General features: G+C 32.7%; 2 protein-coding genes across 3 annotated transcripts; both read left to right on the top strand.

Annotated features, from left to right (window-relative positions):
• The first annotated feature begins 2,034 nt into the window (after positions 1–2,034).
• Positions 2,035–5,772, top strand: LOC145956707 (protein VERNALIZATION 3). The gene is made up of 4 exons (XM_083072248.1): positions 2,035–2,287; positions 2,367–2,428; positions 2,640–2,680; positions 5,414–5,772. Exons 1-4 carry the CDS (start codon positions 2,087–2,089, stop codon positions 5,716–5,718), a joined length of 609 nt encoding a protein of 202 aa, XP_082928374.1. The 5' UTR covers positions 2,035–2,086; the 3' UTR covers positions 5,719–5,772.
• Positions 5,773–5,781: 9 nt separating this feature from the next.
• LOC145956706 (uncharacterized) lies at positions 5,782–9,382 on the top strand. Of its 2 annotated transcripts, XM_083072247.1 has the most exons (3): positions 5,782–6,091; positions 6,285–7,844; positions 8,544–9,382. In XM_083072247.1, exons 2-3 carry the CDS (start codon positions 6,290–6,292, stop codon positions 8,732–8,734), a joined length of 1,746 nt encoding a protein of 581 aa, XP_082928373.1. In that variant the 5' UTR covers positions 5,782–6,091; positions 6,285–6,289; the 3' UTR covers positions 8,735–9,382. The 2 variants fall into 2 exon arrangements, with proteins under 2 accessions (XP_082928373.1, XP_082928372.1); XM_083072246.1 differs by having other exon boundaries at positions 6,285–9,382.
• Positions 9,383–16,043: the final 6,661 nt, after the last annotated feature.

Here is a 16,043-nt window from a genome sequence, read left to right as displayed (position 1 = left end):
ATTCTTAGAATACTTTGATCTTCTTGAAAAAAGAAAAGAATCGAGATTTCGCTCTCTTTGACTCTTTTTTCTACTCTCTCTATCTTCCATAGTAACTAGGATTTAAGAAAATATTTTCTATTAAGGATGTAGACATTGTTTCACATTAGTAGATATTTATAATCACTTAAAGATCATTATTTTCATCACATAATAATTATTCTCAAAACTATTCCATTAAATATATTTATATTTAAAATTTTAATTATTATTAGTTCCTTTATATCATTACATGTGTTCCATATGAGACAAAATTATCTTATAGATAAGGCAAATGTTGCAAGGTGATTAATTTTAAATTATCTGATACTAGCATAAGATCTCAAATACAACTTAACGATTCAATTTATTAACAAGATAATTAATTTTCCATTATGTGAGACTACAAAAATAATAAAATAAATAAATAACATCGCAAGGAGTCACGGGACCTCAAATCCATGGGATTTGACATTAGGGCACAATAATAAGAAAATAAAAATAATGCATAAGGGTCAACACGTGAGTTAAGCTATATAGGCAGCACCGAGACATAGTTATTTGAGACAAGACAAGGATAAATTGGCGCACTTAGTATGCGACTTGCAACCATTGACTTTAGCCTATACAAACTTGCAGATATTCCCCTTTTCTAGTTGAGACAACAAGGAAAGTTTGATAAGTATCAAGGTGTAACGATAAGATAAATGTAATCACTTTCTGATTTTTAACACAAAACAAAACCTACCAAGATTGATAATTATCACTAAATTCATCACATGTTTCTAAAAACATGGTACACAAAGCTAAGGTAATTTAAAACACCTCATTATCGAGCATATCAACCCTCTTTCAATCAATATAACAGGCCTCAACCACCTGATATATCAGTCCAACACGTGCAAATAGATCATAAGCTTTAAAAAAGTCTTTTCAACCAAATTTTTTTTCAACAGAAGTGCTAAGCTATAGAAGTCCGTTCTTGTTCCCTGTAAACCAATAGAAACGTAAATTAATTAGGACCAATACAAATTACAACCAAGTAAGAAGCATTTCTTTATAAAGTTAAAAACCTTTTCAACTTTTATTTAAGGGTTTACTTTATGACCAAAAACTCCCACCTGGTAAAATACAAAGCTATATTCATCTTCCTGAGATTCTTCTATTGACAAGAGGCTCATCTTTATTCTTTAGATTCTTGCCACACTACACATTGGTGCTACTTTTAAAACATTTTTCTAATCTTTACTAATAAAGTATTTCACAGTATTTTCCTTCTAGAAAAATCATTGTCTCTGCACCCAGCGATTGTTTGTGAGGGACGGTGTAATAAGAACCAACGAACCATTTAAACTAATTAGTAGAAAACTGAATGTAGTTTTGTAAATACTCAGTAAAAAGAATTTAGTTAGTCTAAGTGATTAGGAATTTAAAAGTTAATTATTATATTAAATTTACATATCAAACATAAAAGAGAAAAAAAAAATTATTGTAATGTCTTGGTATACAATCAGCATAGACTAACGATATATACGATGTTACTAGTTGGAAATTTAATTCATTACAAAATTTTAAAATTATAAGCACTTTTTAAAAATATTTTTTCCTATTAGTACTTAATTAAAAATTTAATAAAACTGTAACTAGGAACTTGCAAATCAATTTAGCCTAAAAATATATATTTAAAAAATATGTAAGAAAGGGAAAAAACAATATTCGTAAATGTTTGTAATATATTTGTAAATGTTTTCCATTTTCTATCTTAAATTTCCGACCGTATCAGAATATATAACTTGGCTTGTTGAAAGGGAAAGAAAAGTGTAGACCACCCATTGAGTATATGGAGAAAACAATATTCATCGTACGAGATAAAGAAACCACACCAAAGAAAACAATATTCATCGTACGAGGTAAAGAAACCACACCAAAGACAAAAGGGAAAAAAATGAAGAATCTATTGATGGGATAGAAGCAAAAGCAGATGCTAAGGAGGAAAACATATATAGGGATGTGTCATGCATGCATTATTAAGTAGAAACCAAACAAGTGCAGTTAAACTCTCTAAATCATGGCACGAGATGGGGACCCTCTTGTGATTGCTGGGAGTGTGATTGGGGATGTTCTAAACCCTTTCACAGGCTCAGTTTCTCTCACTATTGTCTTCAATAATAGAGCCATTAGCAATGGTTTGGAATTGAGGCCCTCTCATGTTGTTAACCGACCAAGGGTTACTGTTGGTGGTGAGGACCTAAGGACCTTCTACACACTGGTAAGTATGACTAGGTTGTTAACACTTGACAACTGCATGTTTTTTTGTTCTACATAAAAAAAAATTATTTGAGTTTCAGGTTATGGTGGACGCAGATGCACCTAGCCCTAGTAATCCTGTCTTGAGGGAATATCTGCACTGGTTAGTTATCTGTCTTTAGTACAAGCATAGATGAAATTCCAAAATTCATGAGGAATGATTATATATTAGGTCTATACTCTATACAGTAAAGCCTAAAATTAATTGCATACATGTACACAAATTTACGTTGAAATATATGTGCATGCTCAAATTTTATTAAAAAAAATAAAAATTTAATGGTTATTAATCTTCTCTCTTTGACAAATGGCAGGATGGTAACTGATATTCCAGCTACCACAAATGCTAGTTTTGGTAAGTACGAATTCCATGTCCATGACTATATTAAGTTGTTCTGCACGTATACTGATGTAGCTATCAATTTGAAATTAATTTACCTGTTGCGTGCGTGGATTAAATGATGAGTAAGGGTTAGTGTTATTATGAGGGAAAACAAAAGAGAAACTACTTACTAAACTTATGATCACACTCTTAGAGCTCCTTCCAACTTTATTATTTTGGATTCCACTCTTGGATCCATATCCAAATTAATACTTGTTTGAATTAGTTATTAGTCATTTGATCGAACTATCGAGTATCCATTCATGGTCAATTCTATTGATTAGTTAATGGTCACTTGATCGAACTATCGGGTATCCATCCAAAATCAATTATATTGATTAATACTTGTTTGAACCGGTCATTGGTCACTTGATTGAACCATCAGACATCCATCCAAAATACTTGTTTGAACCATTCATTGGTTATTTGATTGAACCATCAGATATTCATTCAAAATACTTGTTTGAACCCGTTATTGATCAATTGATTGAACCATTGGGTATCCATCCCATAAAGTATCTATCCAAAATATTTGTTTGAAAGAATCATTTGCTACTTGATTGAACTATTAGGTATCCATCCAAAATTAATTCTATTAATTAATACTTATTTGAGCCGGTCATTAATCACTTGATTAAACTATTGAATAATAAGTAAATCACACAAGTGAACTTGATATAATAATATAACACAAAATCTTAAAGTATTAAGTAAGTCTTTCTTGTAAGTTTTCTATAAGTATTTTGCAACTGTATGTGGATTTTTTTTTTTTTCGTAAGCCAGATAAACCATTGGCATGCTATAGTACATTTCCATGTAGACTTGAGTACTACTAACTAGTACGAAGATAATAAGGACGAACTACGGACGAATATATGTGTCGATATTTTATTGGATGAGTTTAAATACAAATACAAAATAAAAGTAAATTTGGCAGAAATCATGTGGGTAAGTTATCGTATACTGATTTGGTCAGATTGATGCGGTATTTATTCGTACCATTATGAATTTTCCTTCTATGTTTTATGATAGCTGACACCATAATAATTAACAAAAAGAAAGTAATTGCTGCATGTGATTTTTAAACAAATTAGAAATGTTCTCTCTATAACTTGCCAAAGTGCCAATGCCATATTTGTAGATTTGAATCTATCATTTAGCTGAAATGTTTAAAAATGAGAAAATGGTTAAAGTCATGACCATTATTTAATTTGCATACTGTTTAACAAATATATTTGAAACCTACTAGTTTTTGTAATATTTATACATTTCTTTCATTACTATATATTACTAAGGGTCCAGCTTAACACATGCAGAGTTTTTCTTTTCTAATTTTCATTTATGTTTAGGTTTTATTCAACTCCAAAAATTAACGTGAAGATTATATAATACTTATATATACTATTTAAATTATATGTATCAAAAGAAATAATGTGTGATTTTCAGCATGCCTTTTTATTATATGTTGAAGGCTTAATATTTCAAGTAGTGTTAGTAGAAGTGAACTTCTATCAGTGATTTAATAAGTAGCATGATATATAGATCCAATCATAATAATTGAGAAAAATTTTGATTTAAAGTTTAAATTTAGGGATAATTTCTAAAAGTTAGTTCATGCAGAAAGAAGAGGGTGTCTTTTACTTTTATATACGTCATCATATTAGTCAATTAATTTCTAACATTCTTAGTTAAAAACAAATACCTAGTAACATTGTGCTCAGTGTGTGGGTGGGGAATTATTATTTTTTTTCTTCGTTGAATTAATGAATGGTATTCTTTTTTTTTTTTTATCAGCAAAAGAAATTTATTAATCAAGTACAAGGAATTCCATAAACTCATTTACAATAGGAAAAAACATAGAAAATATAAGTTGAACACGTAAATTTATTTATCATCACCATACAAACTTCCTTCTTCGTATCTTAGGACAGATGTAAAGACCAGGATTATTATACCATTATAAGAATGTAAATTAAAAATTCTTCTTAAAACTTGACATCAATGATCAAGAAATGAAGAAAATGTCCTAGATAATCAATGGTATTCTTCAATTAGTTACAAATTAATCCATCCAAAATTAGAAAGTATCAAAATGAATTCCGTCTCTTCTAATAACATTTTTTTCCATACAAGTATAATCAATATGTCTAGCAGACCATTATCATATACAATTATATTAAACTTTGTAAGTTGCGTTGGACTTTGTAGGTTGTGTGTATATATAAAATTTTACATTAACTTATTATTTTCTCATCTACAACAATCACGATATGCAAAACCTAGAATATATATCAACCACTCAAATTAATATTTCATAAATCATTCTATTTTCACAAAAGATGTACATGATAATTATAATATTTTATAGACCAGTTTAACAAAATATATTTTCTTTAATTTCTTACAAATGTATCGTTTCTTTCTTTTAATTATGTTGCTTATTCTTGAATTTTTAGCTAAAAAATCAATTATATTTAGAATATGTTTATTAGATGCAAGTTTAGAGTTTAATTTGTTTAGATACAAATTTAGAATGTATTTGAATACAAGTTTAAAAATGTTGTTTTAGAACTTCTATACTAAAAAATGCTCTTTATTTCTAACAAAGAAGTTCTCAAAATTATTTATAATTTGTATCGGAACATGATCTTAAATGTTTAGGTATATCTCAGTGAACTTGGTGACATTAGATATAAATTTATGCAGGGAGAGAGGTTGTGGTTTATGAAAGCCCTCAACCTTCAGTAGGGATTCATCGACTTGTGTTTGTGTTATTCCAGCAATTGGGAAGAGACACTGTGATAACCCCAGAATGGCGTCATAATTTCAATTGCAGAAACTTTGCTGGAAATAATAACCTTGCACCTGTCTCAGCAGCTTATGTCAACTGCCAAAGAGAGCGTGGTCAAGGACGGAGCCAAGGGGGGACCTACGGGTGCCACGGCCCCCCCAACAATTTTAATTTTTTTTTATATACATATATATTACTATATGACACCCCCTATTTTTAATATAAACTCATATGTATAATTAAATGAATAACCCAAATTTATTTTTTTATTCAACTTTTGGACTTCTGGTACGGCCTGCTATGTGGTATCACTTTGGAATTTTTTTTTTTTTAAAAAAATGTAGCGCCTCATTTGATCATTCCAATTCTTGCCTTCTCAATTCTCAAGTAACACTGGCAATAGGAATAGGATTGGGTAGTGACTATTGACTAGTTAGCATCACAATTCACAGCTTGCACCACGTCAATCAATAATCATCAATTCGTCATTGATTCTTATTTCATAACAACACCTGCACCGCATCATTGGTTCTTCAATCTCTCCTTGGCTCCTTGCGTCTTCAATCTCTCTTTTTATTTTAGTTCTTCAAAAGGTAAATTAACACTTCTTTTTTGTTACTAATATTTTAATGAATGTTTTCTTTTAATTGTTTTAATATTTTCCCCTTTGCTATTATGCTGAAAACCCTTTTCCCCTCAATTTAATTAGAATTTGTTAAGAGTGTTACTACTGTGTTAGTGTTGTTGCCTATTTCGTATGATTTTTATAGTTTTAAATTCTTTTAGGTTCAATGAAGATGAGGAAGACAACTATTGAATCATTTTTCAAAAGAAAAGAGAGAGATGATGAAGAAACACTGTCTAATACACCAATTTCAAATTTAGATACAAATGTTGATGATGTTGCTGAAGTTGATGAGCAACAGCCACCTCCTCCCAAAGCTTTGAGGACTGAACAAGAAACAATTGAGAGTGGTACCTTGATTCGCGATCCTGGAAAACGTTTACAAATTTGGAACTATCCTATTAATCAACAAGATGATATTCGTAGGGCGTATGTGAAGTTTGGACCATATCAATTTTTAATGGATTTGTATCCACTTTCAGGTCTTGAAGATCATCCTCGCCGATTTCAAGCTCATTGGTTTAGAATGTTTTCTTGGTTAGAATATTCACCGGAAAAAGATGCTGCCTATTGTTTTCCATGTTTTTTATTTTCTAAAAAACCAAGTCCATTCACTTCGGCAGGATTTAGAAATTGGAAGAAAGTGAATAATGGAAAAGATTGTGCATTTTTATCTCACATGGGGAAAAATATTAATTCTGTTCACAATGCTGCTCTTAGATGTTTAGAAGATTTCAAGAATCAATCATGCCACATTGATAAAGTGTTGAACAAGCAAACTTCACAGCAAATTCTAAGCAATCGGTTGCGTCTTAAAGTATCCATCGATGTGGTTAAATGGTTGACATTTCAAGCTTGTGCTTTTAGAGGACGTGATGAGAGTTTGTGGTCAACAAATCGAGGTAACTTTCTTGAAATGATTAAACTCTTAGCTTCTTATAATAACGAAGTAGATCAAGTTGTCTTGGAGAATGCTCCTCAAAATGCAAAATACACTTCACCTACTATTCAAAAAGAAATTTTAAATGTTTTTGCTAGAAGGGTGCAAAATGAAATTCGAGAAGAGATTGGTGATGCAAAATTTTGTTTGATTATTGATGAAGCTCGAGATGAATCTAAGAGAGAACAAATGGCTATTGTTATTAGATTTGTTGATAAGAATGGATTTGTTAAAGAGCGCTTCTTGGATTTAGTACATGTGAAAGATACTACATCATCCACTCTTAAGCAAGAAATCTGTTTAGTATTGTCTAATCATAATCTCAACATTGAAAATATTAGAGGCCAAGGATATGATGGAGCTAGTAATATGCGTGGAGAGTGGAATGGTTTGCAAGCTCTTATTCTTCAAGAATGTCCTTATGCATATTATGTACATTGTTTGGCTCATCAGTTACAATTAGCTCTTGTTGCTGCATCTAAAGATTCAAGTGATGTTCATGCTTTTTTTCAAAACTTGAGTAGGATTGTTAATGTTGTGTGTTCTTCTTGCAAACGCAATGATGAGTTACATGATGCTTATGAGACTGAAATTGCACGTTTGGTTGCAAATGATGAGATTGAAACTGGGAGGGGAGCTAATCAAATTGGCACACTACAAAGACCTGGAGATACTAGATGGAGTTCTCATTTCAATTCAATATGTAGCCTTCTACGCATGTTTAATGCAACTACTTCAGTTCTTGAAGATTTGGTGGTTAATGGAACTGGCTCTCAACGAGGTGATGCTACTTATGCTTTCAGAGTATTGATGTCTTTTGAATTTGTTTTCATTTTACATGTTATGAAAGAAATTATGGGAATCACAGACAAACTTTGTCAAGCTTTGCAGCAAAAGAATCAAGACATTGTGAATGCTATGTGTTTGGTTTCTAGCACAAAGTCACTAATTCAAAAGTTAAGGGATTTTGGTTGGGATTCTCTTTTAGAAAATGTTAACTCTTTTTGCAATAGCCGAGGTGTACCAATTCTTGATATGAGTGCTACTTACTCTGACATAATTCGAACTCGGCTTAAAAAGGATTCTGTGACAGTTGAGCATCATTATCGTGTAGATATATTTACTGCAGCGATAGATTATCAATTGAAAGAATTGAATAGTAGATTCAGCGAGCAATCAACTGAACTTCTTATGTTGAGTGTAGCTTTGGATCCTAAAGATGCATTCAAATCATTTAATGCTTGTGATATTTGTAGTCTAGCTAAGAAATTTTACTCTTCAGATTTTTCTGACCAAGAAATGATTCATATGGAATATGAATTGCAACATTATGAGTTTGATGTGCCAAAGGATCCCAAATTTCATAATTTGTCAACTCTTGGTGAATTATGTCAAAAACTAGTAGAGGTTGGCAAATCAAATGTTTATCCTTTAATTGATCGATTGATACGACTTGTTCTTACTCTGCCCGTGTCAACAGCAACTACAGAACGTGCTTTTTCAGCTATGAAGATTATAAAAACAAGTTTGCGCAACAAGATGGAAGATGGTTTTCTTACTGACTACATGATTGTTTATATTGAGAAGGAGATTGCACGAAGATTTACAACTGATATGATAATTGATGATTTTTACTTCATGAAACAACGACGGGCACAACTTAAGAAATAAAGGTACATACTTGAATAACTTGATCTTGCAATATGTTCGATATATTTATCAAATGTAAATATGAGAAATAATTTTTATTAAATTATGTTAATTATTATCTAGTTTTGTCAGATAATATGCTTTTGATACTTTAATTTTCATTTATTATAAATTATATATTATTTATTCTCGGCCCCCCAGTATTGAAATCCTGGCTCCGTCCCTGAGCGTGGTTGCGGTGGAAGGAGATACTCCTAAGATCATTCTAGTACTCCTCCATTCTTGTTCATTAGAGAGATCAAATGCGACAAGAGATATAATAATAAGCAAATATCATCAAATATATCTTAGGTATTATGTATTAATAAGGTAAGAGTTGATAGCATATATAGTGCTATGCATTAAGCTAGAAGAGTGATGGAGCAAAAACATAAGTTATAGCTAATTAAGAGTTGGAAATAAATAAATAAAATCTCTCCTTTTTTTTTTTAATAATGTGAGAAGGTTACCACCTTTCAATGCTAGAGCATGCCATTCGGAAACTTCAACAATGGTTGCAACGAGGAAGAAGGACGAGAAAAGTATATGGGTCATACGACAGATCCCATCCAGTATTATTATATTGTACGAAACGTCATTCGTTTTGAATATCATTTGGCTTCAGATAAATTACATGCATTATTATTACAATCTTCCCTTCAATTTTATGATATCTTTTTTTTTTCCCTAGCTTTCCTTTTTTATATGCAAAAATTTTAATGTGTTTTTAATAAATAAAAAAAATCGCTTTATTTTGTAATGAACTACTTACAATTTTCAGGTTACATATATATAAAAATAAAATTTTTAGATAAATCGATGAAAAGGTGTTTCTAACAAATATCTTCACGTTTGGATATTTGATTTTGCTGCTGTTTGTATTTTAAAAGTTTTTTCTATTTTAACAGTTGCGCACCCTGCGTCGGGTTATGAGTAGTTGTAAGGTAAAATTATCTATAAATAAATATGTTAAAATTTAATTTTAATGTTATATGTATAATTTGTTTAAAAATTTAATAACATTTTTCTTTAATCTACTTCTATTATACGGAATCAAATATACGTGTTTTATTGGGAATAGGGATTCAAAAACATGTTTAAACTTAAAATAAATAATATTATATTAATATGAAAATATGTGTGTAAATCCTACATATAACAAGTGGTATTAGAACAAATGATTCAACTAATAGTCCAAACAACACTTGTTGTTGCTGGAAATAATATTGTATATAGGATTTCTTATTGTTTTTGCTGTTAAGTTACCAATTATACCCTTACATACATGGTTACCAGATACCCATGGAGAGGCACATTACAGCACTTGTATGCTTTTAGCCGGAATATTATTAAAAATGCGAGCATATGGGTTGATTCGAATTAATATGGAATTATTATCTCGCGCTTATTCTATATTTTGTCCCTGGTTAATGCTATTAGGTTCAATTCAAATAATCTATGCAGCTTCATCATCTCTTGGTCAACATAATTTTAAAAAAAAGAATAATTTAATTTTAGGAATTAGTTCTATAAACGATACAGGTCTCAACGGGGCTATTTTACAAGCATTGGGAATGAAATTGGTGATCTAGACATAAAAGCACTTGTATTAAAAGACTTCATAACAATGAGTTTATATACATAAAATTTAAAAGCCTTTTTGATAACATATATATATATATATATATATATATATATATATATATATATATATATATATATGAAAGTCAAGCAAAGTGTACCATTATCCTAAGCTAACAATGGAGCGGCAAATATCTAGAATATGACTAAACTTAATTAAGGTCATTATTGAATACTTATATATTCTTAGAATAGTGAATTTGAGTCTAACTCGACCCTTATTTGAGTCTAACTTAACTCTACAAAACCAGCTTGTAAGGTGGAGGTTATTTTCCACTTATATACTATTTTTAGCTTAATCTCTAGTCGATGTGGGACTTTGATTTTTTCCAATACACCCTCTCACGTCCAGTACTATTAGGCTTGGTATGGATAACATGTGGGTGACCCTTTTGAATGATCTAGGATAGGCAGCCCTTTTTAAGGATCTATAATAGCTTTGATATCATCTTAGAATGGTGGATTTGAGCCTAACTCAACTCTACAAAATCGGCTTGTAAGGTGAGGGTTACTTTCCACTTATATACTATTTAATAGCCTAATCTCTAGTTGATGTGGGACTTGAGTTTTTCTCAATATATAGACTAAAAAATGATGGCTTTCATTGAAAGGGATGATAAAATCATGGTCTTTTATTTGAGAAGGAAATTATTAAAAATATAAATAAAAACTCAATATTATTAGAATAGAAAGAAAAAGATCCGTTTATAAAAAGAAAAATAACTCCATTTCTACAAGGGTTTGTTTTTTGGGTGTTGCCTCATAAATAAAATGATGCTTTAAAAGTCATTGAAAGTATAATTTGTAAGGATTAAAAAGTTATCATGTAAAAATATAAGTTTAGACCTTAATATGGATGTGAGAATTTCATTGATAAAAGAAATTAAAAATATTATATATATATATATATATATATACGAACTTTAAAACATGTCTTCATTTCGACAAGCTTCAGAAATTCAATACTAGTTTTTTTTTTTATAAATCAACAAAAAAAATATCTTTAAGAGAATGTTTGATGGGAGAAAAAAAATTTATAGGTAAGTGTACCGTCCAGGTCAAAATTCGACTTGAAGATCTGCTCGGATAATACCCGACTAGGTTACCAGGCCACAAGCTTTCTCGCCTTATAGGCTCAAGGCTGGAAGGCAAGTGTACCGTCCAGGTCAAAATCCGACTTGACCTTCCGCTCGGGTAATCCCCGACGAATGTATCGGACCTACACCTCCATTCGGCAGTAGGGCAATCATGGTCTTCTACTCGGCATTAACCCGACTGAAGGCTCACACACAGGCCTAGTCGGTCATGACTCGACTCGACCTGCGAACTCGATTCCTCTCACCTATAAGGACTAAGGAGACTACTCGGCATTAATCCGACTAGGTCCTCGGCATGGACCCAGTCGGTCAGAACCCGACTAGACTTGTTCCCTTTAACCCCGCGCCATCAAGATAAGAACGGTTAGGGAAATCCCTTCATTCTCGGGGCCCAAGAGGCCCATGAACGACATACCATAAAACCCAAAATCCTAGAGTTGAGAAGGCAGATCACAATTTTGAATGTTATAGCTTTGAGGTTCGACCTAGGACGAAACCCTAGCGCACCCCTTGGCCGGAATAGTAAGAATCATGAGTTTTGGATATTATTGTAAGAAATGATTAAAAATTAATTAGTTAGCTATAAATGTTTATTGAAATGTTTAAACATGTTCGATGGAAATTAAAAAAAATCATGTTTAGGTTCAATAAAACTTTTCTAAGATCACAAGTGCTTTTTTTATTAATATCCTTTCAATGAAAAAACTGAAATTCCTTAAAAATTTATTACTTAATTAAAAAATTAAATATTTTTTTATTTCTCCCAAGAGAATCTTTATTATTTAAAACGAATAATATTTTTTAAACATAAAATTACAGAAATATTTTTAACTACACAAGTGGTCTCTTACTCCTATGTATCCTGGAGTGTACTATAGAAAATCAAAGTGAATAAGGAGCCCTATAAAAAAAAATGGGATAATTAATATTAATTAAAATATTGTCACTACTAGAATTTCTCTTATTACATGCGATTTTTTTTGCGAATTTTTAAAAAAATTCGCAGGAAACGTTGTTCTTACAAATTTTTTCTGCGTTTTATCTGTAGGTAATACTTTCGTGGATAATATATTTTTGTGAATTTTAAAATTCGCAGGAAATTTTCCTGCGAAATTTCTTGCAAAAAAAATCACAGGAAAGTTTCCTACAAAAAAAATTTGCAGGAAAGTTTCCTGCAAAAAAAAATTTGCAGGAAAGTTTCCTGTGAATTTTTTTCCAAGATATTCTGCATGAATATTTTTTACGAAAAAAATTAAAGAAATTACTATAAATTCTATTAATAATTCTTCAAATTTTAAATGTTCACAATAAATTCATCCGAAGCATTTGTTTTCATGCCTCCAACATGTGATACATAATCTTTTAAATTCTAAGATTGTAGATTATAAGCCTAACACTCAACCATACTAATCAACTTGTGTTGCCCCAACTTATATACTATTTAATTGTTTTATTTTTAATCGATGTGGGATTTGAAGTTTTTTTAAAATATTAAACTTATAAATTTAAATATATTTTTTTATTTTTCCTACAAATTAAAATTTGCAGGAAAATTCGCAAGAAAAGTTACCTGCAAAATTTTTCTATCATTTAGTAAACATTACTTGCGAATTTATTTTTGCAAGAAAATCTGCAAGAAATAAAATAAAATTTTTACAATATTTTCTGCAAATTTTTACCATGAAAAAAATTTCTATGATCATTAAAATTGTAGGAAAATTTGTAGAAATATCTGTAAATTATTTTTTGTAAATAAATTCGCAAAAAAAAATTGCGAATATTGTTTTGCAAGAAAATTCGCAAAAAATTTCTGTGAATAATTTTTTGCAGGAAAATTTGCAAAAAAAAATTGCGAATATTTTTTTTTTTTTTGCAAGAAAATAACATTTTTTTAATAGCGTGTTTTATGTACAGATTAAAGAAATTCAATGATATATTTTTTTCGTCTAAATGAAGTCTAGTGCCTCATTTTGTATAGACCTCGATTAATACCTCTCAAATAGTTATTAAGGTTTGAAAAACAACGAGTTTTCAAATAGAAAAGGAATTCATGGTCACTTGATCAACTACATCAAAGGTGAAAGAGACTAAGAACAATTCATATATCATTAAACTAAATAATCAAAATTTTACTTTATCAACATATTAAGTGGTTCAAACCGTGCAATTTTATCATGGTTGTGCTCCTTCATCAACGTCGTGCTCCTTCATCGACTACAAGCAGCACAAATTGCAACCTAATCAGACATGTGCTCGCGAAAGGGGATAAAACCCTTACATCTAGACACGCACTTTTGATTACTTTAAACTAAATAATATTATAGGGGTAAATTTTCCAAATTACATGTGTTCTCACCTGAGATTGGTCTAGGAGCGACCACTCCAATGAGATTGATGAGCCTCTCCTACTTTGTGCGTCGGTCGTGCCGAGATGGGAGTGGTACCTACAAAAGAGACTCTGATACTAAAGTTAGTCTTTGTAGATGTGTGGGTCTCTTATATAATACATGTACCTTGGTGTGAATTAGGGTTTCTCCCTAAGCGAGAATAGGGTTGATCTGGGCCTATGATTGGCTATGGCCCAATGGACCATGGGCATGCATGTTAGCTGATGTCATGTAGTGTTTGGATATCGAGCTCGATCTCCGTGTCCGAGGTGGATAGTTTTAGATGGTCCGATGTTGTGCAAGGTGCTTCGTACTGGCGAACTTGGATAGGAGATCGGCCCTAACATTCTACTCCTGAGGCACGTGGTGTATTGTGAATTCCTCGAAGGATGATATCCACTAGGATGCTTGGTGGTAGTATCTTTGTAGTAGCGCGTCTTTGGTCTAGTAGGCACCGCTGAGCTGTTCTACCATGAGTTTTGAATTGCTGTTGCAGCTTACCCTTTGCGCTCCGATGTCTCATGCCAACCTCAGTCCTGTCAACAATGCTTCATACTCTGCCTAGTTGTTGGTGATTTTGAATCCAAATTTGAGAGACTATTCGATGGTGACTTGGTTAGGGCCTTCAAGGATAATTCCCGCGCCTACACCTTTAGTGTTGGAGGATCCATCGACGTGCAAGGTCCAAATTAGGTTTGCATCTGTAGAGGTCGGGGTGAGCTCGGCCACGAAATCTGCTAGGCATTGAGCTTTAAGGGATCCTCGGGCTTCGTATCTGATGCCAAATTCAGATAGCTCGACTTACCATGGATCATGCATCCCACGAGTTCTGGTTTTCTTAGTATCTATTTAATTGGGTAGTCCGTCTTTACGACGACCTAGTGGCTTTGGAAGTAAGGTCGAAGACGCTGGGCGGAAGTGACTAGTGCCAATGCTAGCTTCTCAATCGTCTGGTACCGTCTTTCTATGTCCTGGAGAACTCGACTGATGAAGTATATGGGGATTTGTTCACTGTGGCGCTCTTGCACTATCACTGCACTGATAGCATCCTCTACTATAGCCAAGTAGAGTAGGAGGTCGAAATGATGGTCTGCCTTTGTAGGACCGGTGGGGTGGGGAGGAAGCTTTTGAAACTTTTGAAAGCTTTTTCACACTGGTCAGTCCACTCAAAGTTCTTTGGCTTCCGTAGTAGGGTGAAGATGGGTCCTGCCTTTTCTGCCAACTTGGGTATGAAACGTGAGAGAGAGACTAACCTGCATGCCAATCTCTAAACGTCCTTGATAGTTTGGGGGCTTCGTATTTGTATGACGGCCTCGCATTTTTCTAGGTTGGCTTCAATTTCCCTGTTGGTGATCATGAACCCGAGAAAATTACCTCCCTGGACCCCGAAGATGCATCTCTCGAGGTTTAAGCGCAGGTTGTGCTTCCGTTTCTTGTTGAACACATCGACAAGGTCGGCGACGTGAGCTTCGGCCGATGTGGTTTTTACGACCATGTCATCTACATAGACTTCTAGGTTCCTCCCAATTTGTTGATCGAAGACCTTTTCCATCAACCTCTGGTAAGTGGCTCTTACGTTCTTGAGGCCAAATAGCATCACGCGGTAGCAGAAGTTGGCCTGGTCGGTGATGAAAGCTGTGTTTTCCTTGTCTGGTGGATACATCATGATCTGATTGTACCTCAAGTACACGTCCAAGAAACTGAGAAGAGCATGGTCGAAGGCTCCATCAACCAACCGATCAATGCTTGGTAGGGGGTACGCGTCTTTCGGGCAGGCTTTATTCAAGTAGGTGTAGTCGACGCACATACGCCACTTCCCTGAGCTCTTCTTGACGAGTACTACAATGGCCAGCCATATGGTGTATCTGACTTCTCGAATGAAGCCTGCGTTCATCAGTTTCTATGTCTCGGTCGTGATAGCCTCTCATCTTTCTCCTCCAACTTTTCTTTTTCTCTGACCCACTAGCTTATCTTCTTTATGGATCGCCAACCTGTGACAGATAAGACTAGGATCTATGCTTGGCATGTCGGTGCTTGACCATACGAAGAGGTCAGCATTTTTAGAGATCTCAGCCATAAGTTGTTTTTGCAGCTTTGGGTTTAGCCGTTGGCTTATCTTTGTGCATTGCTCTAGTAGTTTGCCGATTAGAAAATCGACTAAATCGT

The sequence above is a fragment of the Cajanus cajan genome, chromosome 4 (assembly GCF_000230855.2).
Source record: "Cajanus cajan strain Asha chromosome 4, NIPB_CcT2T_4, whole genome shotgun sequence".
In the NCBI taxonomy this organism is placed as follows: Eukaryota; Viridiplantae; Streptophyta; class Magnoliopsida; order Fabales; family Fabaceae; genus Cajanus; species Cajanus cajan.
Note: the sequence above shows the minus strand (reverse complement) of the source record. Positions and strands in the feature narration are given on the sequence as shown.

Coding starts and splice junctions, on each gene's coding strand:
- LOC145956707 (XM_083072248.1), top strand. CDS start 2,087: ATGGCACGAGATGGGGACCCTCTTGTGATTGCTGGGAGTGTGATTGGG. Junction 2,288..2,366: donor TAAGGACCTTCTACACACTG/GTAAGTATGACT, acceptor TTTGAGTTTCAG/GTTATGGTGGACGCAGATGC. Junction 2,429..2,639: donor TTGAGGGAATATCTGCACTG/GTTAGTTATCTG, acceptor GACAAATGGCAG/GATGGTAACTGATATTCCAG.
- LOC145956706 (XM_083072246.1), top strand. CDS start 6,290: ATGAAGATGAGGAAGACAACTATTGAATCATTTTTCAAAAGAAAAGAG.